Source organism: Nomascus leucogenys, chromosome 2, assembly GCF_006542625.1.
Source record: "Nomascus leucogenys isolate Asia chromosome 2, Asia_NLE_v1, whole genome shotgun sequence".
In the NCBI taxonomy this organism is placed as follows: domain Eukaryota; kingdom Metazoa; phylum Chordata; class Mammalia; order Primates; family Hylobatidae; genus Nomascus; species Nomascus leucogenys.
The window spans coordinates 28,402,329-28,421,037 of record NC_044382.1 but is presented as its reverse complement, the minus strand read 5'-3'; the positions used below and the strand labels follow the sequence as shown (position 1 = coordinate 28,421,037).

The following is an 18,709-nucleotide window of genomic DNA, read 5'->3' as shown; positions in this document are numbered from 1 at the left end:
AATGACTCAATAATGATGATGATGATGATAGCTACCATTTCTGAGCTTTTACCACACGCTAGGCTTTGTGCCAAGTGCTTTACTTACACTATCTCATTTTACCCTCCCAACAGTCCTAGAAGGTGGGTGCTGTGATTATCCCCACTTCATAGAGGAGGATACTGAGGCTAAGAGGTTCACAGTCTGCCCAAGCTCAAACACTTAGTTAACGGCAGAGCTGAGATTGAAACCGGGTGTCTGACTGCAAACCCCATTCTCCTAACCACCACGTTATATATAATATAGTGCCTCCAGTGATGACTAAAGATCCTGATGGCCCAGAGGAATGACAATCGTATGGAGTTTTAGGCAAGAGGATGTCTTCAGGCAAGGTTGTTCTGAGGGAAGGTGTTGATTGGGGAAAAGGGGGGCAGCTTAATGATAATGACTGTCATTGTGCTATGGCCTATTTAATCATCACAATCCTATGAGATGGGTAGCATTTCCATTTTCCAGATAAAACTGAGCTTCAAAGTGGTGGAGCAGCATGTCCAGGGTCACGCAGCAGTGAAGCAGCAAACTCAGGATTTGAGCTGTAGTCTGTCAGCTCCAAAGCCATAACCTACTGCTCCCCATTTTAGAGCTGGGAATGAGAGGGAGAGGCAGGTGCCAACATGAGGAGGCAGTGTTGACCTGAGATAGCTGCAGTTGTGCAGCAACACACACACACATTCACACATTCACACACACATTCACACACACTCACATACATGCGTTCACACACACATTCACACACACACACAGACTCACATACACACATTCACACACACACATATTCACACACTCACACACGTGCATTCACACACTCCACACACTCTCACATACACTCACACACTCACATACACACATTCACACACACACACTTACACAGACACACACATTCACACACATTCACACACTCACATACACGGCATTCACACACAACCCAACACTCACACACACACTCACACGCATTCACACACACTCCAACACTGTCACATACACACACACATGCATACACATACACTCACATGTACACATTCGCACTCACACTCACATTCACACACATATTCACTCACACGCGCCACACACTCTCACACACTTACACACACTCCCCTCCCTCCACTGGAGCTGGTAGCCTCTGTAAGGACCATAAGATCTTACAGTCAGAGATCACTCTCAACCCCCTCCATCACACAGCTGGGGGGTTGGGGGCCCGGAATGGGCAGGGGCTGCTGAAGGCCACACGGCGAGGACATTAGTAGGTCAGGGACCAGGGTTCAACCAGGGCTGCTCCCTGCCAGCCCAGGGATGTCTCTCTGATGCTGGTCCCGGAGCCTCTGGCTGCTGTTTGTGCAGGGAAGGGGAGGTGCCTTCTGGGTATAAATAGCAGATGGAGATGCTTCTCTCTGGCAGGAGAGTTAACCCTTGGGGCCCTGGGCACAGAGAGAGGCTTCCCTGCCTTGTGAGAAGGCGTGGTGGCTGTCAGAGTTGGAAGAGTCCTTAGCGATCACCTAGGCCCTTCTCCTCAGTGCGGTCTATGAGTCAGCAGGCTTGGCATCTCCTCAGAGCGTGTTAGAACTTCAAAATCCTGGCCCCATCCCAGGCCCAGTGAATCCGAGTCTACCTTTTCACAAGGTGCCCAAGACGCTGGTCCAGACAGCCCTTCCCTCATGAGGATGGGGGGAAGTGATTCAGAGAGGGCAGTGCTCCTGCCCAAGGTCCCACAGCGATTCTCTGACAGAATTAGCTCTCAAAGCCACACTTCCTACCCTCATGACTCAGGACCCTGATAGGCAGGGATCAGCCCCCCAGTTGCACAAGGGCTGAAGAAGGGGGGCCAGGCAGTGAGGTGTTGTTTCAGAGCCCATCCCCATGGGTTCTGCTGCCCTGGCTCTGTCCCAGCCCGCCATGGCCCAGCCTCTCCATGCAGCCTGTGCCCAGCCTGCAGGCCAGGGCCTGAGTTGGAGCTTGCCCCTGTAGGCAGGCGGGTGCCAGGTCGAGGGAGGAGGGCAGGGCCACGGTGCCAGGCTGAATCAGTATGGGGGTGGGTTTGGGGAATGGGCCACAGTGGTCAAGGCCAAGCGTATCTCCTGGCCTATTTTCATCTCTCCCAGAGCTTTAGAAGTTTTCCTGAAACAGCTTTTCTGAAGGAGGCTGCCGGCAGTGTGGGATGGGAGGAAGGGCCTTTCTTCACCTTCCCCCGAAACAAGCTGGCTCTGAGGAATGTGGAAACCATTAAAGACGCCCCCTTTCCCATCTTTGCTGCCTCCATCCCCAGAGAAGAGAGCAGCTGCTCTCCACCCAACCCGCAAACGCCCACATGCCAGGGTGGGCAGGGGAGCAGGGCCTGGCCCCCCTGCGCCCCTCTCATCCCACAAGGCTCACCGATGTTGGGGTGCTTCAGCAGGCGGCAGATGCGGGCTTCACGCTCCAGCTTCTGATGGTCTGAAACACAGAGGCTCAGGTGAGTCCCCAGTGAGGGAGGACCCGCCACCTTCCATCTCCCCCTTCTCAAAGCCTCGTATTATCTCCACCTCCCAGGGCAGCCCCTGGGGGCTGGGAAAGCTCACCTTCTGGCCAGGGCCTCTGAGTTCTCCAGGAAGACCATGGGGTGCAGTGGATAGAGGAACAGGCCGGGGTTGCGGTGACTCAAGCACATCCCTCGCCCTCTCTGGCCTCCGTTTCCATGGCTCTTAAATGTGAGGCTTCTCCAAGACCCCTCCAGGCCTGTTCCTCAGGCCCTATACTCTAGCCAGACTAAATGGCCAACTTCACCTCTACAAGCAGACCCCGCTGGGCCCTCTTACTTTGGGAGAGAATTGCACATGCAGTTCTCTCAGCTTGAAACACTTCCTCTACCTCCCACCTGCCGTTCACTGGCTATCACTCACTCCTACCAATCCTTAGTCTCAGGCCCCTGGCAGCAAGCAGGGGCCCATCCTCTGTGCTTTCAGAGCCCCCGAACAGCATGACCCACTCAGTCTCATGGATATCTAGTTCCTTGAGGGCAGGGACTTGGTCTCTGTTGTACCCCTGACATCTACCCAAACACCTGGCACATACTAGGTGCTCAAGAAATAACTGAATGAAGCTGGGCGCAGTGGCTCATGCCTATAATCCAACACATTGAGAGGCCGAGGCAGGTGGATCACTTGAGCTCAGGAGTTCAAGATCAGCCTGGGCAACATGGTGAAACCCCATCTCTACTGAAAATACAAAAATTAGCCAGGCGTGGTGGCAGGTGCCTGTAATCTCAGCTGCTCAGGAGGCTGAGGCAGGAGAATTGCTTGAAGGTGGAGGTTGGAGTGAGTGGAGATCACGCCACTGCACTCCAGCCTAGGCGACAGAGCGAGACTTCATCTCAAAAAAAAAAAAAAAGAAAAGAAAAAAGAAATAACCAAATGAAAGAATAAATGATTGAATGAATGTGCCTTTCTAAGGGAGTGGCTATTCTTCCAGAGGGCTGTGTTGATTCCCAGAAGCCACCTCCCTTTCAGGAGACTCTAGGACCAGGGACACAGAGAGCCCTAAAGAATCTGCAGGGGCCCACCCAGAGCTCCCCCACCCGCCTTCTGGACTGCTGTGCAAGTCTCCTGGGGCTCCCCACACACCTGGGAGAGAGGCCTTGCTCGGGATCTGCCACTGTGGCTTCTGATTCTGCAGCTGCTGGGAACAGTGGGACACATGATCCTACTCCGTGCCCCCAGACAATCGTGGGCTGGGACCACCACTCTCCCCATTTTATAGATAAGGAAACTGTAGCCTGAACAAGCTGAAGCCTCCGTGGTGGCAGAGCTGGAACTGAAAATGCATTTCCCATTTTCATTTTTGGTGCTTTTTTCACAATTTGGTAGTTAACGCCTTAATTTAACAAACAAAACCATAAAAAGAAATCTCTTTTTAAAAACTCTGTGCCAAGCACTGTGCAGAGGGCTTTATATGCCTTTCAAGCCCTCACTACAATCCTTTGAGGGGGTTACTATCATTTTTCTGGCTTTCCAGAAGAGGAGACAGAGCTTCAGAGAGGTTAAGTACCTGCCCAAAGTCAATCCCGCAGTGAGCAGTGGAGCCATGATTTGTACCCAGACAGACTCCAGAGCCGGGCTTTCAATCCTGGGCTATACTGTTCTCTGTGCCCCAGCTCATAACCACTACCTCCACTTGCCCCCAATTCCCAAATAGAAAAATTAAGACCCACAGAAGGAAACTCATGCCAACACTCAGACGCCGAGCCAACACTAGAACCCTGGCCCTGAAAGGCCCTCTCAGAGCAGGCAGGTATGCGGGTGGGGGGTGGTGAGAATGGAGAAAGTTCCAGCCCTTGTTCCCAGGAATCCAGCTCCCCTTTCCCCTGCCCCCTTCACTAGAGCAATCACTGGATGTCCTCCAAGGGCTGCAGAAGCCAAAATCAATAATGAAAGGTGGCTTTTCCACCAGCAAAGCAATTAAGTCCAATTCAGTTTCCATGGCTCAACTCCCCAGCTGAAAACCGGCTGCAAGCTAGGGACGAGGAGGTGGGGCCAGGTTGGGGGGCATCCCTTGATTCCCCCTCCCTCCGTGGGCTCCTTTCATATCCTCCAGGGTAGGGGAGGCTGACTCCTGGGCAGAGGAGGGGATGCCCATCCAGAGCTGACCAGGCGGGGCCCTCTCCCTGCTCCACGTCCCATGCCCTACCCCCCATCCCACCTCCAGCAGAACCAGAACTCAGGCAGGTCAAGGTCAGGCCTGTCAGAGTGGGGAGGAGGCTTCTGGCTTAGGCTATACATTCAGGAAGCGGAAGCCCCAAATCCAGAATGTTGCTGTTTTCTCCCTGTGAGGTTACCCAGGAGCAGAGAATACTGACAGGATTGAAAGAAGAAAACGCTGGCCATGCAACTATAAACTTGTATCTGGTTACCAGACCTTATTGCTGGAAATGCTAGGAACTAATTGTATAAATCTTATCATCATCTTATGCATAGTACAATTAACCTGCATTGTCACTGTTGAAAGCATTCATCCTACTGAGTGTAAACATATACATTATACAATATTTCTGGTAACTCTGTTTGCAGTGTTTTCATTTTCCAATATACAGAGAACCTTAAGACATGTAGGCACCATGTTTCTTTTGACCTCTAAGGCCATGCTCTGTTATATAGATGGAGAAACTGAGGCCCGTTGACAAAGGAAGAGTCCCTTTATCAAAATCACTCACCAAAATCACTCTGAAAACTCAGAGCTCTGAGGCCTCCACCCCTGCGCCTTCCCCCCACTCCTCCCCTCAGCCAAGGAGCTTTTTTTTTTTTTTTTTTTTTGAGACAGAGTCTCGCTCTGTCAGCCAGACTGGAGTGCAGTGGCTCGATCTTGGCTCACTGCAACCTCTGCCTGCCAAGTTCAAGCAATTCTCCTGCCTCAGCCTCCCGAGTAGCTGGGACTACAGGCACATGCCACCATGCCAGGCTAATATTTTGTATTTTTAGTAGAGACGGGGTTTCACCATGCTGGCCTGGCCAGGCTGGTCTCGAACTCCTGACCTTGTGATCCACCCGCCTTGCCCTCCCAAAGTGTTGGGATTACCGCGCCCGGCCCCGCCAAGGAGCTCTTTTTTAAAACATCAATTAAATCCTGTCCCTCCTTGGCTTCCAACTCTCCAACAGCTTCCCAATATACTTAGAGCACAATCCAAACTCCTCGCTGGGTCCGGCCTCACCTTCCGGCCAGGAAGCTCCAGCCACACTGGCCTCCTCTCTGCCCTGACACACCAAGCTCCTTCCCACCTCAGGGCTTCTGTACCTGCTGTGCCTTCTGCCTGGAAAGCTCTTCCCTGGGTCTTCTCATCAGGCAGGCCCCGGCACAATGTCACCTCCTTAGAGAGATTCACTTTTCAGCCACACTGGCTGCCTTTTCTAAGCATGTCCCTCCTGCCACATTACATCCCCATACTCTGCCTTATTTTCTTGGTTAACACTTGTCACTACCTGAAGCTACCCAGCTGACATATGTGTTTAATGTTCTTTTCAGTCTCACTCCCTAGAAAACGGGCACAATGAGAGTAAGACCTTTTCTGTTGGTCACTGCCACGTTCCCAGGGCGTGGCATAGAGCTGCTAAGCAGCTTGTCCAAGATCCCATAGCAAACAAGTGGCAGAGCTGAGATTTCATTCCATGTACGTAGCTACTATACTATATTGCTTCCCATTCTAATAATTTTTTTTGAGACAAGGTCTCACTCTCATTGTCCAGGTTGGAGCGCAGTGGCAGCATCATGGCTCACTGCAGCCTCTACTTCCTGGGCTCAGGTGATTCTCCCTCCTCTGCCTTCCTCTTGAGTAGCTGGGACTACAGGCGCCCGCCACCATGCCTGGCTAATTTTTTATATTTTTAATAGAGATGGGGGTCTCACCATGTTGCTCAGGCTAGTCTTGAACTCCTGGCCTCAAGTGATCCTCCCACCTCGGCCTCCCAAAGTGCTGGGATTAAAGACGTGAGCCACCAAACCCAGCCCCATTCTAATAATTAATTAATTGATGAATAGATCCATTGGCTCAGCAGAGTCCCATGATGGTGAGAGATCTGAGGAAAGCTAGAAGTCTTCAGCCTCCTGCCTGGGGACCTGGGGGAGCTTTTCCCAATGCCCATGATGATATCTTGGGAACCTTTTCGCTTCCTCCCCAGGTGGTTGGGTCACCTCCAGGGTGTGGGGGCTAAGAGCATGGCAAGGCTCAGCAGAGCTCAGCCGGCAGAGGTGGATGGACATTCTGGGGTGAGGTCCCTGGGGCCAGACAGTCCCAGCAGGGTGGGGCAGGACAGGGCAGGCCTGGAAGGACCTGCAGTCACACAAATGGGCAGGACTCTGCCTCCAGAAGGGAGTGGACTCCCCTGGGCTCAGGTGATTCTCCCTCCTCAGTCTCCCTCTTGACTAGCTGGGACTACAGGCACCCGCCACTACGCCCGGCTAATTTTTTATATTTTTAATAGGGACGGGGGTCTCACCATGTTGCACAGGCTAGTCTTGAACTCCTGGCCTCAAGTGATCCTCCCACCTCAGCCTCCCAAAGTGCCGGGATTAAAGACGTGAGCCACCAAACCCAGCCCCATTCTAATAATTAGTGGACTCCAGCAGGCAGGCGGCCCGAGATTCCAGCAGGAGGCACACAAGCCAGGAGAGAAAAGAGACCTGAAGTCTGGGAACAGGAAGTACCTGCTCCCTGCATAGGACAGCCTGATCCTGGGAGCAAGAGTGCCAGGCAAGGGGTGGGGAGGAGAACAGGAGAGACAGGAAGCACATGTCTTGCCGTCCCCTCAGAGGCTTCCTTGCAGGGAACTGAATGACACTCTAGTGCAGGCTGGATGAGCTCGTCATGCTCCCCACGTGGTGCCCCGAGACTGGTCACTGGGGAGCCAAGGAAGTGACCCCCTCATGCTCGAGCTGGAGAGTGGGTCCTGTGGAGGTCACAGTGCCCAGGCCAGTCGCCTTCGGCTGCACCAGCCTCAAGGATGTGCCCAATGTGCCCTTAGAATTCTACCTCTGTGTGTGCTGTGGGGAGGATGAGCTAGGAGGCTATACAGCACCTGATAGGGGTTAGCACTGAGCCTGTATTATTGTATTAGGTTGGTGTTAATAGCTACTGTTACTGATGATAGGATTTTTTTAATGCAGGGGCCTGGGCCCCACCTACTGAATCCAACCCTCATGAGTGGAACTCAGGCAGCTGCGTTTTTTATAAAGCTCCCAAAGGTATTTGGCAGGGATTGGAACAGGCAAAATTTTCACTTTTTACTTCATTTCTTCATGGTTTCTTTGAATTGTTTATACTATGAACATTTTTTAAAAGACTAGATTAAAAATACATACACAAATATATCGTGGGTTTGGGAACTGCTTGCTAGAAGAGGCTGGGCAGGGCGGGCAAAAGAAAGCCACAGCTCCCGGGAGGGTGGGCACAGCCCCTGCTGGGCGCTGCCAGAAGTCACCCAGGAGCACCAGCAGGAGATGTTTAGAGTGTGTTGCCAAATATTCAGCATTAAACCCCCCTCCCCGCCCCCGAGGCACCATGAGTGGCAAACAAAGAATCCTGCTAAAAGAAGCTTTTGCTCCTCTCCCGCTGGGAAGAAAAGCGGCTGGCAGTTGGCAGACTTTTCCGGAAGGTTCCCTGATAACCTCCCCACCCCCGCCCTCCACACTCACCTAGTCCGGGCCACCTTCCTTCCAAGAGGTCAAGGACTCAACAAGTTGCCAAAGAGAGGCGGCTTGGGCAGTGACTGTCTGGCATAGCCCAGGGTCTGCACTGTCCCAGGAGTGATTAGTCACCTTCCAAAACAGGAGCCGTGGCCCTTCCACTCCCCCATACACATCTGTCTCTTTTGGTCAACGTGCAAGTGTGTGTGTCTTGGTGTCTGACCCTCTCTCCCATTGGGGCAACCTTAACCCATCACCCCCTCTCCCTGCAGTATCTCAGGGATTGGGACATCTCCCTTGGTTACTCAACACCCAATGCACAGAGAGGGCACCAGACTGCTGCTAGTCACACAGCAATGACAAGGCCAATCCAGGCATCTGGCCATGAGGCAACACCTCTGCTGGCATTCCTGCCCATCCTGTCTCTAGCTCTCAGCCTTCCACAAGCTTGGACTTTTCAAACTGACTGTATACCACATGGGGCTCCTGGTCCTTCAGAGACCCTCACCCTAACCCCAGCCACCCCCCTCTGCTGATCCTCTTTGACCTGCAAGACATGGCGGGGAGGTCGGTAACTAGAAGAAAGTGCTGAGCTCCCAGCAACACTGAGCCAGAGAAGAAAGGCAACAACACACAGTCCAACATGAGGCCTGCTGGGAGGCCTGCGGGGAGCAGCATGAGCCTCCTGTACCAGCCACTGTGAGGACCGCCACGAACCTGCACCTGCTGGGCCCTGGCCCCACACAGCTGCGCCTGTCAAACACCTGGACACTCTGCCAGCCCCTCACACAACATCTCCCGCACTGCACAAACCATGGATTGTACAGCCCATACCTGCACCCACCTCACCCAACAGAATTCCCTCCACCACCAGGTGGTCCCAAGGAAAGCTTATACACCATTTCATTCAGGGTGGGGACTGGCCTCTCTGAAGATAACCCTTTCCAACACACTGACCATGGTTACCACCATCACTGTCTCAAACACACAGTAATGGCAAGAAGCACGTCTCCTGGGCAGGCTTCCCAAATTTTAATGTCCACAATCACCCCGGTGTCTTGTTAAAATGCAGAGTCAGATTCTTCAAGTCTGGAGTGGGGCTCTAGGCTTTGCCTTTCTAACAAGCTGCTAGGGATGCTGATGTCGCTGGCCCAGGACCACTTCTAAGGTCTTAGGGCAGTGGTTCTCAAACTCATCTGCAAATTAGAGTTATCTGGGCATCTTTTCCAAAACTCAGATCACACCCCAGACCAACTGTCTGGAGGACCCAAGAGTGGCGTGGCTGAAGCCAAGCACACTTGGAGTTCACTGGCCCCTCTCTGAGTGCCAGGTGCTGTCCTAGGTGCTGGGTGCAGAGTAGCCCATACTCTTGAAGTTTACAGCCCAAAAAGGGAGGTGGGTATTAAACAAGGGGCCTAATCAGTAAACAGGATGAGTCTAGGTCAGGGAAAGCCATAAAGGAAATGAGCAGTAATAAGAGACAGAAAATAGGTTGAGCGTGATGGCTCACGCGTGTAATCCCAGCACTTTGGGAGGCTGAGGCAGACAGATCATCTGAGGTCAAGAGTTCGAGACCAGCCTGGCTAACATGGTGAAATCCCATCGCTACTAAAAGTACAAAGAGAAAAAATTAGCCGGGCGTGGTGGTGGGCGCTTGTAATCCCAGCTACTCGGGAGGCTGAGGCAGGAGAATCGCTTGAACCTGGGAGGCGGAGGTTGCAGTGAGTTGAGATCACACCATTGCACTCCAGCCTGGGTGACAAGAGTGAAACTCCATCTCAAAAAAAAAAAAAAAAAAAAAAAGAGAGAGACAGAGACAGAGAATGGAGGAGGCCTCGTCAGATTGAGGGGTCAGGAAAACCTCTCAAAGGGTGTGACCTTGAGCTGAGACCTGAAGGCCGAGAAACAGCCATTCATGAAAGGAGCCAGGAGATGGTGTTCAGGCAGAGGGAATGGCAAGGGTAGAGGTCTGGAGGGGAGAAGTGATGGCAAGTGGCAAGACAGTAGGGAAAGGAGGGCCCATCTGGTGTCTCAGCCCTCACCCGTGAGGCACAGAGCTTGGCCTGTCTGGGTGAGTCTGTGCTCTCCAGCCTTGAAAAAAAGGAAAAGAAGGAAAAAGGGAAGGTCTATTCTCATGACACCCCAGGAAGAGCAGCCCCTACCCCTGCCATAAGTATCACCCAGGGGCTCAGCCCTGGGTCCTGGTCTAAGCCAAGCAGTACAGGTAAGGGGAGAGAGGAGAGCCCTGGAGGGTGGGCAGGGTAGAGATCAGGCACCTACCTCTGGCTGACAGCTTCTTCGTGTTGATGATCTTGGCAGCATACTCCTGGCCGGCCAGCACCTTCACACACCTTCGCACCACCGAGAAGGCTCCCCTAGGAGGACAGAGAAGGTGGACAGGGTGAGGGAATGCCCGAGGGCTGTGTCCCTAGGAGATGTTGGAGTTCACGTCACTGCCGTACGCTAGAAGGAAGCCCTTCATCAGAGCTGCTCAAGCTCACAGGGGCTTCTGTGACCCAACTCAGGGACAGAGCAAGGCCAGAGAGACCCAGAAGATGGATCCGGAAGCAGAAGATTAGAAGCTTGGCCTCAAGTGGGCGGAGCCTGCCAACATCATCAAAGTTGGGCTCACCATGCTGTAAAACATTAGAATCATGTAGTGTTAGAACCGCAGAATCCAGGTCTCTGAAAGTTTTTAGTTTTTTATTCTTTGAGTAGGTAAACACGGACATGGTTCAAAGTTCAAAAGATATAAAGGTATAGGTAGTAAAATGACTCCCTCCCGCCCCCGTACTGCAGCCTCTGAGGTCCCCTTCCCAGAGATTACCACTGTTACCAGGTCCTTGAGTCTCTTTCCACAGATGGTGTCCCACACACTAATGGACTGGACTTTTATAGTGTTCTCCACCTTCCTTTTTTCAGTGAATAATATATTTTTAGAGATCCTCCTTCCATATCATAACATAAGAGTTCCTTGTTACTTAGTATGTAATTGTATGGCTGTCCGATCCTTTATTCAGCCTGTCCCCTACTGATGGGCACTCAGATTAGTTTCAATCGATATAGCCATTACAAACAATGCTACAATGACTAGCCGTGTATGTGTGCATTAGAATTATATCTCCTATGTATGCATGTGTCTGTGTGGGATACATTTCCAGAACTTATGTTTTCTGGTCAAGGGGTAGGTGTTGTTTGCTGATTTCAATGGATAATGAGAGATTGTCCATATTAAAGATTGTACCAACTCATTTTCCCACTAGAATGCAAGGGTGCCTGTTTCCTTTGCCCTTGTCAACACAGTGTATTATCAAACTTTTTTATATCTGCTAAAGAGACAGGTGGAAAATGGCAATTTGCTGTAATTCAATTTGTAATTGTCACATTAAGAGTGGAGCTGAGCATCTTTTCATGTGTTAAGTGGCTCTTGGGATTTTATCCTCAAACTATTAGTAATTATAAGAGAACTAGGGGCAAGGTCTGTGAGTTTTGCAGCTCACAGGGGAAAACATTGTCACCATGTAGAATGTGGCCCATTTCCTACCTCATTTGATTTTTCAGGAAAAGCTACAAATCTAGATATTGATGAGAAATTTCCCAATTTTTAAATATTGGCACCTATTCCAAAAGAATTTGAGGATGGTATTAGGCCAAACAAAACTTGTCTAAGGGCTAGATCTGGAGTCTAGATGCCATTTTGCACTCTTTGCCACAAAGGCCATGCGCTCCAACCCCTTCGTCTACAGAGGAGACTCCTAAAGGGCCCGATACTGACTGTGGTCACCACTATAGCACCCTAACCCCATGCTAATAGCAAGAAGAGAGTCCCCTGTGCAGGCTTCCCAAATCTAAATGTCCATGGAAATCACCCAGGCACCTCGTTAAAATGCAGATTATGATTCCTCAAGACTTTGAGCTCCAGTGTAGTTCAGTGTAGATTGCTCAAGGTCACATGGTTCATAACAGGCAGAGCTGTGTCTAGAACTCAGATGTTAACACTCTTGGGTGTGTGACTTCCACACCAAGTAAGCCTTCCACTTCCTGGCATGTTGGGCCATGCCCAGCTTTTTGACATGGCTCCACCCATCACATCCTCCAAACTTGGATGCCCCATCCCAAGCTTATGGGCAGCTCCGAGCCCACAAAAAGATGAAGCTGACAAGGTAGAGGAGGATGCTGGCAGGCACCGAAGAAGCCTGCAGGCTAGCACAGATGCCTACTCTGTACACAGCCCTGAGCATGGTATCACTGGCTTCATGTCTGGGCAGCAGGAAATGAGCGGCTGGGAAACTGTGAAGAAGGATGAGGAGGAAGGAGCCAGGATACGGACTAGAGACCAAGAAATATAACCTTGTAGGAAAGCTAGAGAGGGCCAGAATTCATGGGCACACACAGGGCTTCGCTCAGCTGTGGCTCCTCCTTGGGGCGTGCAGCCTGTCCATATGCTACCAGGAAGAAAGCAGCAAGACCCCAGTCCCCTCCCTGAGACTCTCCCCTGCTATGCGGCCCCTCTTTCGTGCTTCCAGAGCACCCCTGCTTAGAAAAAATTCGCTTTTCTTCTATCATTCCCACGCTTCTGGCCACCAGCTATGAAGGGGTTTTTTTTCAGACCAACTGATTCTCTGACACCAGTTGGGTATCCTATAATTCAGTTATGAAACTAACTACCTAGAGTTAGTGCAGAACCCACAGGTTAAGGGCTAAGTCCTACAAGACTGTCCCCTTGCTTCAGATACCAATCACAAATAGTGGGTCCTCAGGTTACCCACAATTCTGTCCAACCCAGCTAGTGGCTGGGGGATCCCACAACTCCCTCCTTTTATAATTTTCTACGATGGCTCACAAAACTAGGAAAATGCGTTCTTACATTTACCAGTTGTGTGTGTCTGTATGTTTCCAATAAAGGTTATGATAAAGGGTACGGATGAACAGCTAGATGAAGAGGGGCACAGAGCAAGGTCTGGAAGGATCCTGAACACAGGAACTTTTGTCCCCATGGAGTTGGGGTGTGTCACCTTTGGGGTATGTGGATGTGTTCACCAAACCAGAAAGTCTCCGAGCTCCGTACTTAAGAGACCTTTATGGAGGCCTCATCACTAGGCATGACTGATTATTAACTCAATCCCCAGCCCCTCTCCCCTCCCTGAGAATGGGGGGAGGGGCTGAAAGTTCCAAGCTTCTGGCCACAGTTTGGTCTTTCTGTGACCAGCTCCCATACAGGCACCCACCCAAAGCTGCCTCATCAGAACAAAAGATGTTCTCATCACCCAGGAAATTCCAAGGTAGTTGGGAGCTTTGAGTCAGGAACTGGGTTCTAAGACCAAATATTAGAACAAAAGATGCTGTTAGTACCCCCAAGCGTTTGGGGAGCTCTGTGCCAAGAACCAGGGACAATGACCAACTATATATTTCTAGATTTCTTATTACATCATAATATCACAATCCTACGTCCCCGTCTAACTCAGATTCGTGGCGGCTCCTCCACCTGCTTATTTCTCCCACCCTGACAGTGAGTTCCTGAGGGCCAGGACTCTCACTTTCTTCTCTCTGCCCCCAGTGCTTTAATACCCAGTGTCTAGTGCCAATAGAGCCTCCATGAGTGTTACTTGCAGGAGAAGGAGGTAGATTTCAGCAAGAGTGAGAGAAACTGAAGTGAGACAGGAGAGATTTTCAGATGGGGTGTTAGGAATAGAAACAGTCATCTAAGGAAAGTGGGGGACAACTGGTCTCTCAAGGGTGCCCACCCTGCCCAGGCACAGGGATGGACCCAAAAGACCTTTAGGTCCCCCTCTAGCTGGGGGCCATGATTCTCAAAAGCCCTATGAGAGAAAAGCTTAAAGCGGCCACATTTGGGCAAGGTTCTGAGAACTCCAGGAAGAGAAGAGCAGGAAGCAGGGAAGGTTGTGAGCTCCAGGGTGCAGGAGCTGGGTCTCGTCCTGCTCACCAGCACCTGACAAAGCTTGGTCCAGAGCTATCGCTCAATTAATACGTGTGGGTGGATGGAGGGATAGAGGAAGGGATGGTTGGACAGGGGGAGGGAGGGATGAGTATAATTTCTCCATTAAAGAGGCAAAACTCCATTCTAGGTAAAGACCTTAAATCAGTGATTATCAAACTGGCTGCCTCAGAATCCCCTGGAGGATCTTTAAAAAAACAGATTCTGGCCAGGCGTGGTGGCTCACGCCTGCAATCCCAGCACTTTGGGAGGCCAAGGTGGGAGAATCGCTTGAGCCCAGGAGTTTGAGACCAGCCTGGGCAACATGGCGAAACCCCGTCTCTACTGCTGGGCATGGTGGTACACGTCTGTGGTCCCAGCTACTCAAGAGGCTGACGTATGAGGATCACTTAAGTGCCGGAGTTGGAGGTTGCAGTGAGCTGAGATAGCATCACTGCACTCCAGCCTGGGTGACAGAGCAAGACTCTGTCTCAAAAGAAAAAATAAGCAGATTCCAAGGTCCCACCCAGACCTCCTAAATCAGCACCTCTGGGTGTAGGCCCAGGGAATTTGTAATTTCATTTTAACTCTGTCTGTGGGTGATTCTTTCCCAGGCAGCCCAGCACTGCCCAACACCTTCCGGAGAAGTCCTGCTGTGTATCCTGCCTCCCTTGGAAATCAGCACTGATGGGGGCCAGCGAGGGGGCTCTGTGCAGGGAGGCCTGACAGGCCCCATGAGCCTGGGCTCTGGCTCAGTGAGCCAAGGCCATAAGAGCTACGTCTATAAAACAAGAGAAGCTATACTTGCTGAAGTTCCTCTTCAGAACAGCACCAAGCTTTTGTGTAAATTAGAGGCTCCTCACCGAAGGTCCATGCCGTAGGTGGGGTAGTGTGGGGACCCTAAACCCCTTGAAGGACACCCTGTACCTCCAAATGGAAGCAAGTGCATTTTTTGGAGGGAGGTAAGGGTGCATAGCTTTTATCAGACGCTCAGAGGGAGGAGTTTCTCAAAATAAGTTTAGAGCTGCCGATCCAGAGGGTACCACCCCTCACAAGCACACAAGTCTTCTTCCCTTCAAATGTACATTCACCACTAAGCACTCTTTTAACCCTCACAGCAATTCTGTGAAGTTGGAATTTTGATCTCCCATTTAATAGATCAAGAAACTGAGGCCTCAAGTGAGCAGGCATATTCTTAATTGAGGCTGTGAAGAGAATCCAGGTCAATTGCACTTTTTTTTCTGACTCAGCCAACAACAGGAGAATGTGGTCCTCAAGAGCAGAGGCTCTGGGGTCACAAAGACCTGTAGTCCAATCCTAGCTCACCCCCAACTGTGTGACGCTGAGCTTGACACATCACCTTTCTGCGTCTTCCTGTTAGAGGGCAATAATAGCCTCTACCTCCTGGGTTTGTTGGGGAGATTAAGTGAGGTAACTGGTGCAAAACACTTGGCACAGTACCAAGCACATGGGACACGGTTGGGGAAGAAGGGGGTCCGAATGAGATGAGGAAAGGGGCTGGGCTGCTACCTAGGCAGCCCCAGGCTCCATCCCTGCCTGCCATGGCAGTGGGGATCAGAGGAAAGTCATAGCCAAAATGAGAGTGAAGGCAGTGAGTCGGCAGCCCTAACCTCCTCCCTTTTTTATCTTCTGTTTAAAAAAAAAAAAAAAAAAAAAACATATTTCTGTATTCTTGTCCTGCATGAACAAGTGGCCATAGCCCAGAAAACTTGGCAAACAGAAGAGCCAGCCCACTCCTCTTGTGGCCCTGAGCTGAGCAGGCAGCCAGCAGATGGGTGGGTGGGCCAGAGCTTGGGAACAGGACAGGGCAGGGGAGGCAAGGAGGCCAAAGTGGGGAGGGCAAGGGTGGGAGGCGATGGCCAAGAGTCCCAAGAGGAAGAGATGAGGCCTGGGTGTGAGGGCTGTGGCGGATGGCCATGCGCAGTCCTGGAAGTGCCTGTGAAAGTGTTTCTGAATTCCTCGAGGGGGGTAGGGGAATGCCCCTGGGTGCAAAGGAGGAGGGGTGGGGGAAGTGTTCCTGGGTGCAAGGGGCGGGTGTCTGGCCATAGGCGTGTATTGGCAACCTGGTCTAGCCCCTAAGAGTGTGATGCTGTGAGGCTGTAGGTGTGACAAAGCACACGTATATCACCCTAGGTATGAAGCGTGCATCCATGTGAGCCAGAGGGTCACAGAACGTAGGCAGGGAGGGGTGTGTGGGGGAGAGACAGACCGGCAGACACTGGAGGAGCCAAGTCTCAGCCCTCAGCCCTGCTGGGAGGACTTGGGCAATAACCAGCCCCAGTGAGGGCTGCAGTCTCTTCATCTGCAATGTGGAGGCTGGGGTAAGGATGAGGCTCAGGAACGCAGTGGCTTTTCAGCTCTAGTGTTTCATACCAGTGCCATTCAACAGAAATTCCTGTGATGATGCACACACTCTGAGCTGCCCACTGCGGCAGCCACTAGATGCTACAGAGCACTTGAAATGGGACCAGTGGAACTGAGCACCAAATTTCTTATTTTATTTAATCTAAATAACTATATGTGGCTAATGACTGCCACATTGGAGAGCGTGGTTCTAATAGAGAAGAGCAGGCACTCCTGAATCCGACCAAGCAGAGTTCACATCATGGGTCAGCTACTTCCTAGCAAACTACTTCACCTCAGTAAGCCTGTTTCCTCCCCACTGCAAAATATGGACAATAATAGTACCAACCCTATGAAGTCGTTTCAAGGATTCAATGAGATAATAAGGTAGGCAATGAGTTTGGCAGAGTCCCTGGGGTATAGTAAATGCTCAAGGAACAATGCCTTGTGTAGGCATCATTATCCACGAAGAGAGGAGGACAGCTGGCATCATCAGAAACAAAATGGACATTGTTTGCCAAGCTCGGGGAAGAAGCAAGCCAAGGTGGAGGTGTGTGAGAGCCACAGCAAGGTGGAGAAGGGGCTGCTCACCAGGGCTGAGTAGCCTGCCCCCGAGGGTGGACGAGCAGGAGTGTGGGCAGGCAGGGAGGCCCCCCTCTGGCACTCCGGCAGACAGACAGAGAGGGCACAGTGACAGTGGGTCCGGCGCATAGCTGAGGATGTGGGAACGTGCTAATGGGCTGTGAAAAGCAAGATTCACGCTGGGAAATTGCTTTCTAGCTGCCTGGCAGGCAAGGTGGCCTGGGCGTAGCTGGCTGCCAGCCCACAGGGGCCCACCGCCCTCTCTGGCCTGAAACAGCAGGAAGAGTTGACATGGCAGCCAAGTGCAGCTCCAGCAGCACTAGATGGGGAGTCAGAAGTCCTGAGCCCTCACTCAGCTTGGCTACCAGCTTGCTTACTCTTCTGGGCCTCAGTTTCCTCATTTGAAAGATGCGACCAGCCCCGCTCCCTTCTGGGGCTATTTGTGAGGGGTCTCTGCTACCCAAAACTGGTTGCTGCCACTTTCTCTAAAGGAAGCCTCTTCACCTTCACCCCAAGCCACTCAGAGCCACGTTACACCTGTGAGTCTCAGCAAACAGGAACACTTTTTATCTATCGCGGCCTTCTGGGGACAGCACTCACCCAACACTTCCCTCCACTCTGGGCTCCGTGGGGGTCTGATTGTCTGGGCCCCTTATGGTAGTCTTTAGTGTCTGCTCTTCGTTGACTGTTTCCTCAAACACGCTCAGGTCTCCTTCCTTCCAGAAAAATAAAACTCCCTCCTCAAATAAAACAAAACAACCCAGAACCTTTCTCTCGACCCAGCAGCCTGGGCTGTTTCCTTCCTCCCTTCTTCTTTGCTGCCAAACTTCCAGAACAAATGTCCGACATCCGCCGCCTCCTCTTCCCACCTCCCACACTCCATGAACCCACCACAATCTGGCTGCCGCCCCCAGGGCTCCATGGAAGAAATGCCTGCGCCAGGTTCGCCCACCCATGCCTCCTCCCACCCTCACCACTACCCCTTGCAGTGCCCGCTGGAGCCTAATGCACCTTGCCTGCCCTACCCCAGGTAGCATTTGGCCCCACTGAACACAGCTTTGAGCTCGCCCTTCCTTTCGTTTCTGGGTCGCCGTGCTCTCCCCGGCCTCCTCCATCACTGACAGTGCCTTCGCTGCCCCACCTTCCCTCAGTATTGCGACTCCCGGCCTCTTTCCACCCACCCTCTTACCACTCCCGCCCATCATGTCTACCAGGGGCCATTAGCTGTGATCTCTGGGGAGGCTCTGGGCATTTGTGAACCCACTTAAAACTGTATTAAAATGATTCTGTGTCTGTGCATTGTTCTGGGCAAAGGATGCGTAGTCGTCAGCTCTGCAAAGGAGTCCATGACTCTGCAAATAGTTAAAGCCGTTGACCATCACCCAAAACTGAAATCCACATCCAGAGTCCCCTCCTGTCTTAGGAACTCTAGCCCCGTATTTTTAGCTACTCATTATCTTGCCTAGATGCTACATGGCAGGCACCTCATAATCAAAGCCCAGTCTCTTCCCCAAAATTTCCCCACTCTTGGTTAAGATACTTAAGCATTTCACTTCTCTGAGATGAGCTGGGGGTGATTTCAGAAAGTTCCTGGTCAAATGCAGATAGATCTGCTCTCTGTAAGAGAATCTGCATCCAAAACCCTTT

The 18,709-nt window shown here is 51.6% G+C and overlaps 1 protein-coding gene across 3 annotated transcripts in view; it reads right to left on the bottom strand.

Annotated features, from left to right (window-relative positions):
* Positions 1 to 18,709, bottom strand: part of CAMK2A (calcium/calmodulin dependent protein kinase II alpha) — a 70,110-nt gene that overhangs the window by 42,638 nt on the left and 8,763 nt on the right. For all 3 annotated transcript variants that reach the window (XR_004033086.1, XM_030826617.1, XM_030826624.1), the window contains exons 2-3: positions 10,462 to 10,556; positions 2,407 to 2,466 (exon numbers count right to left, since the gene is read on the bottom strand). Coding sequence is in view for 2 of the 3 variants with exons in the window: in XM_030826617.1 (XP_030682477.1) it covers positions 2,407 to 2,466; positions 10,462 to 10,556 (155 nt within the window). In the remaining variant the exon portion in view is untranslated. The remainder of the gene's footprint in view (positions 1 to 2,406; positions 2,467 to 10,461; positions 10,557 to 18,709) is intronic.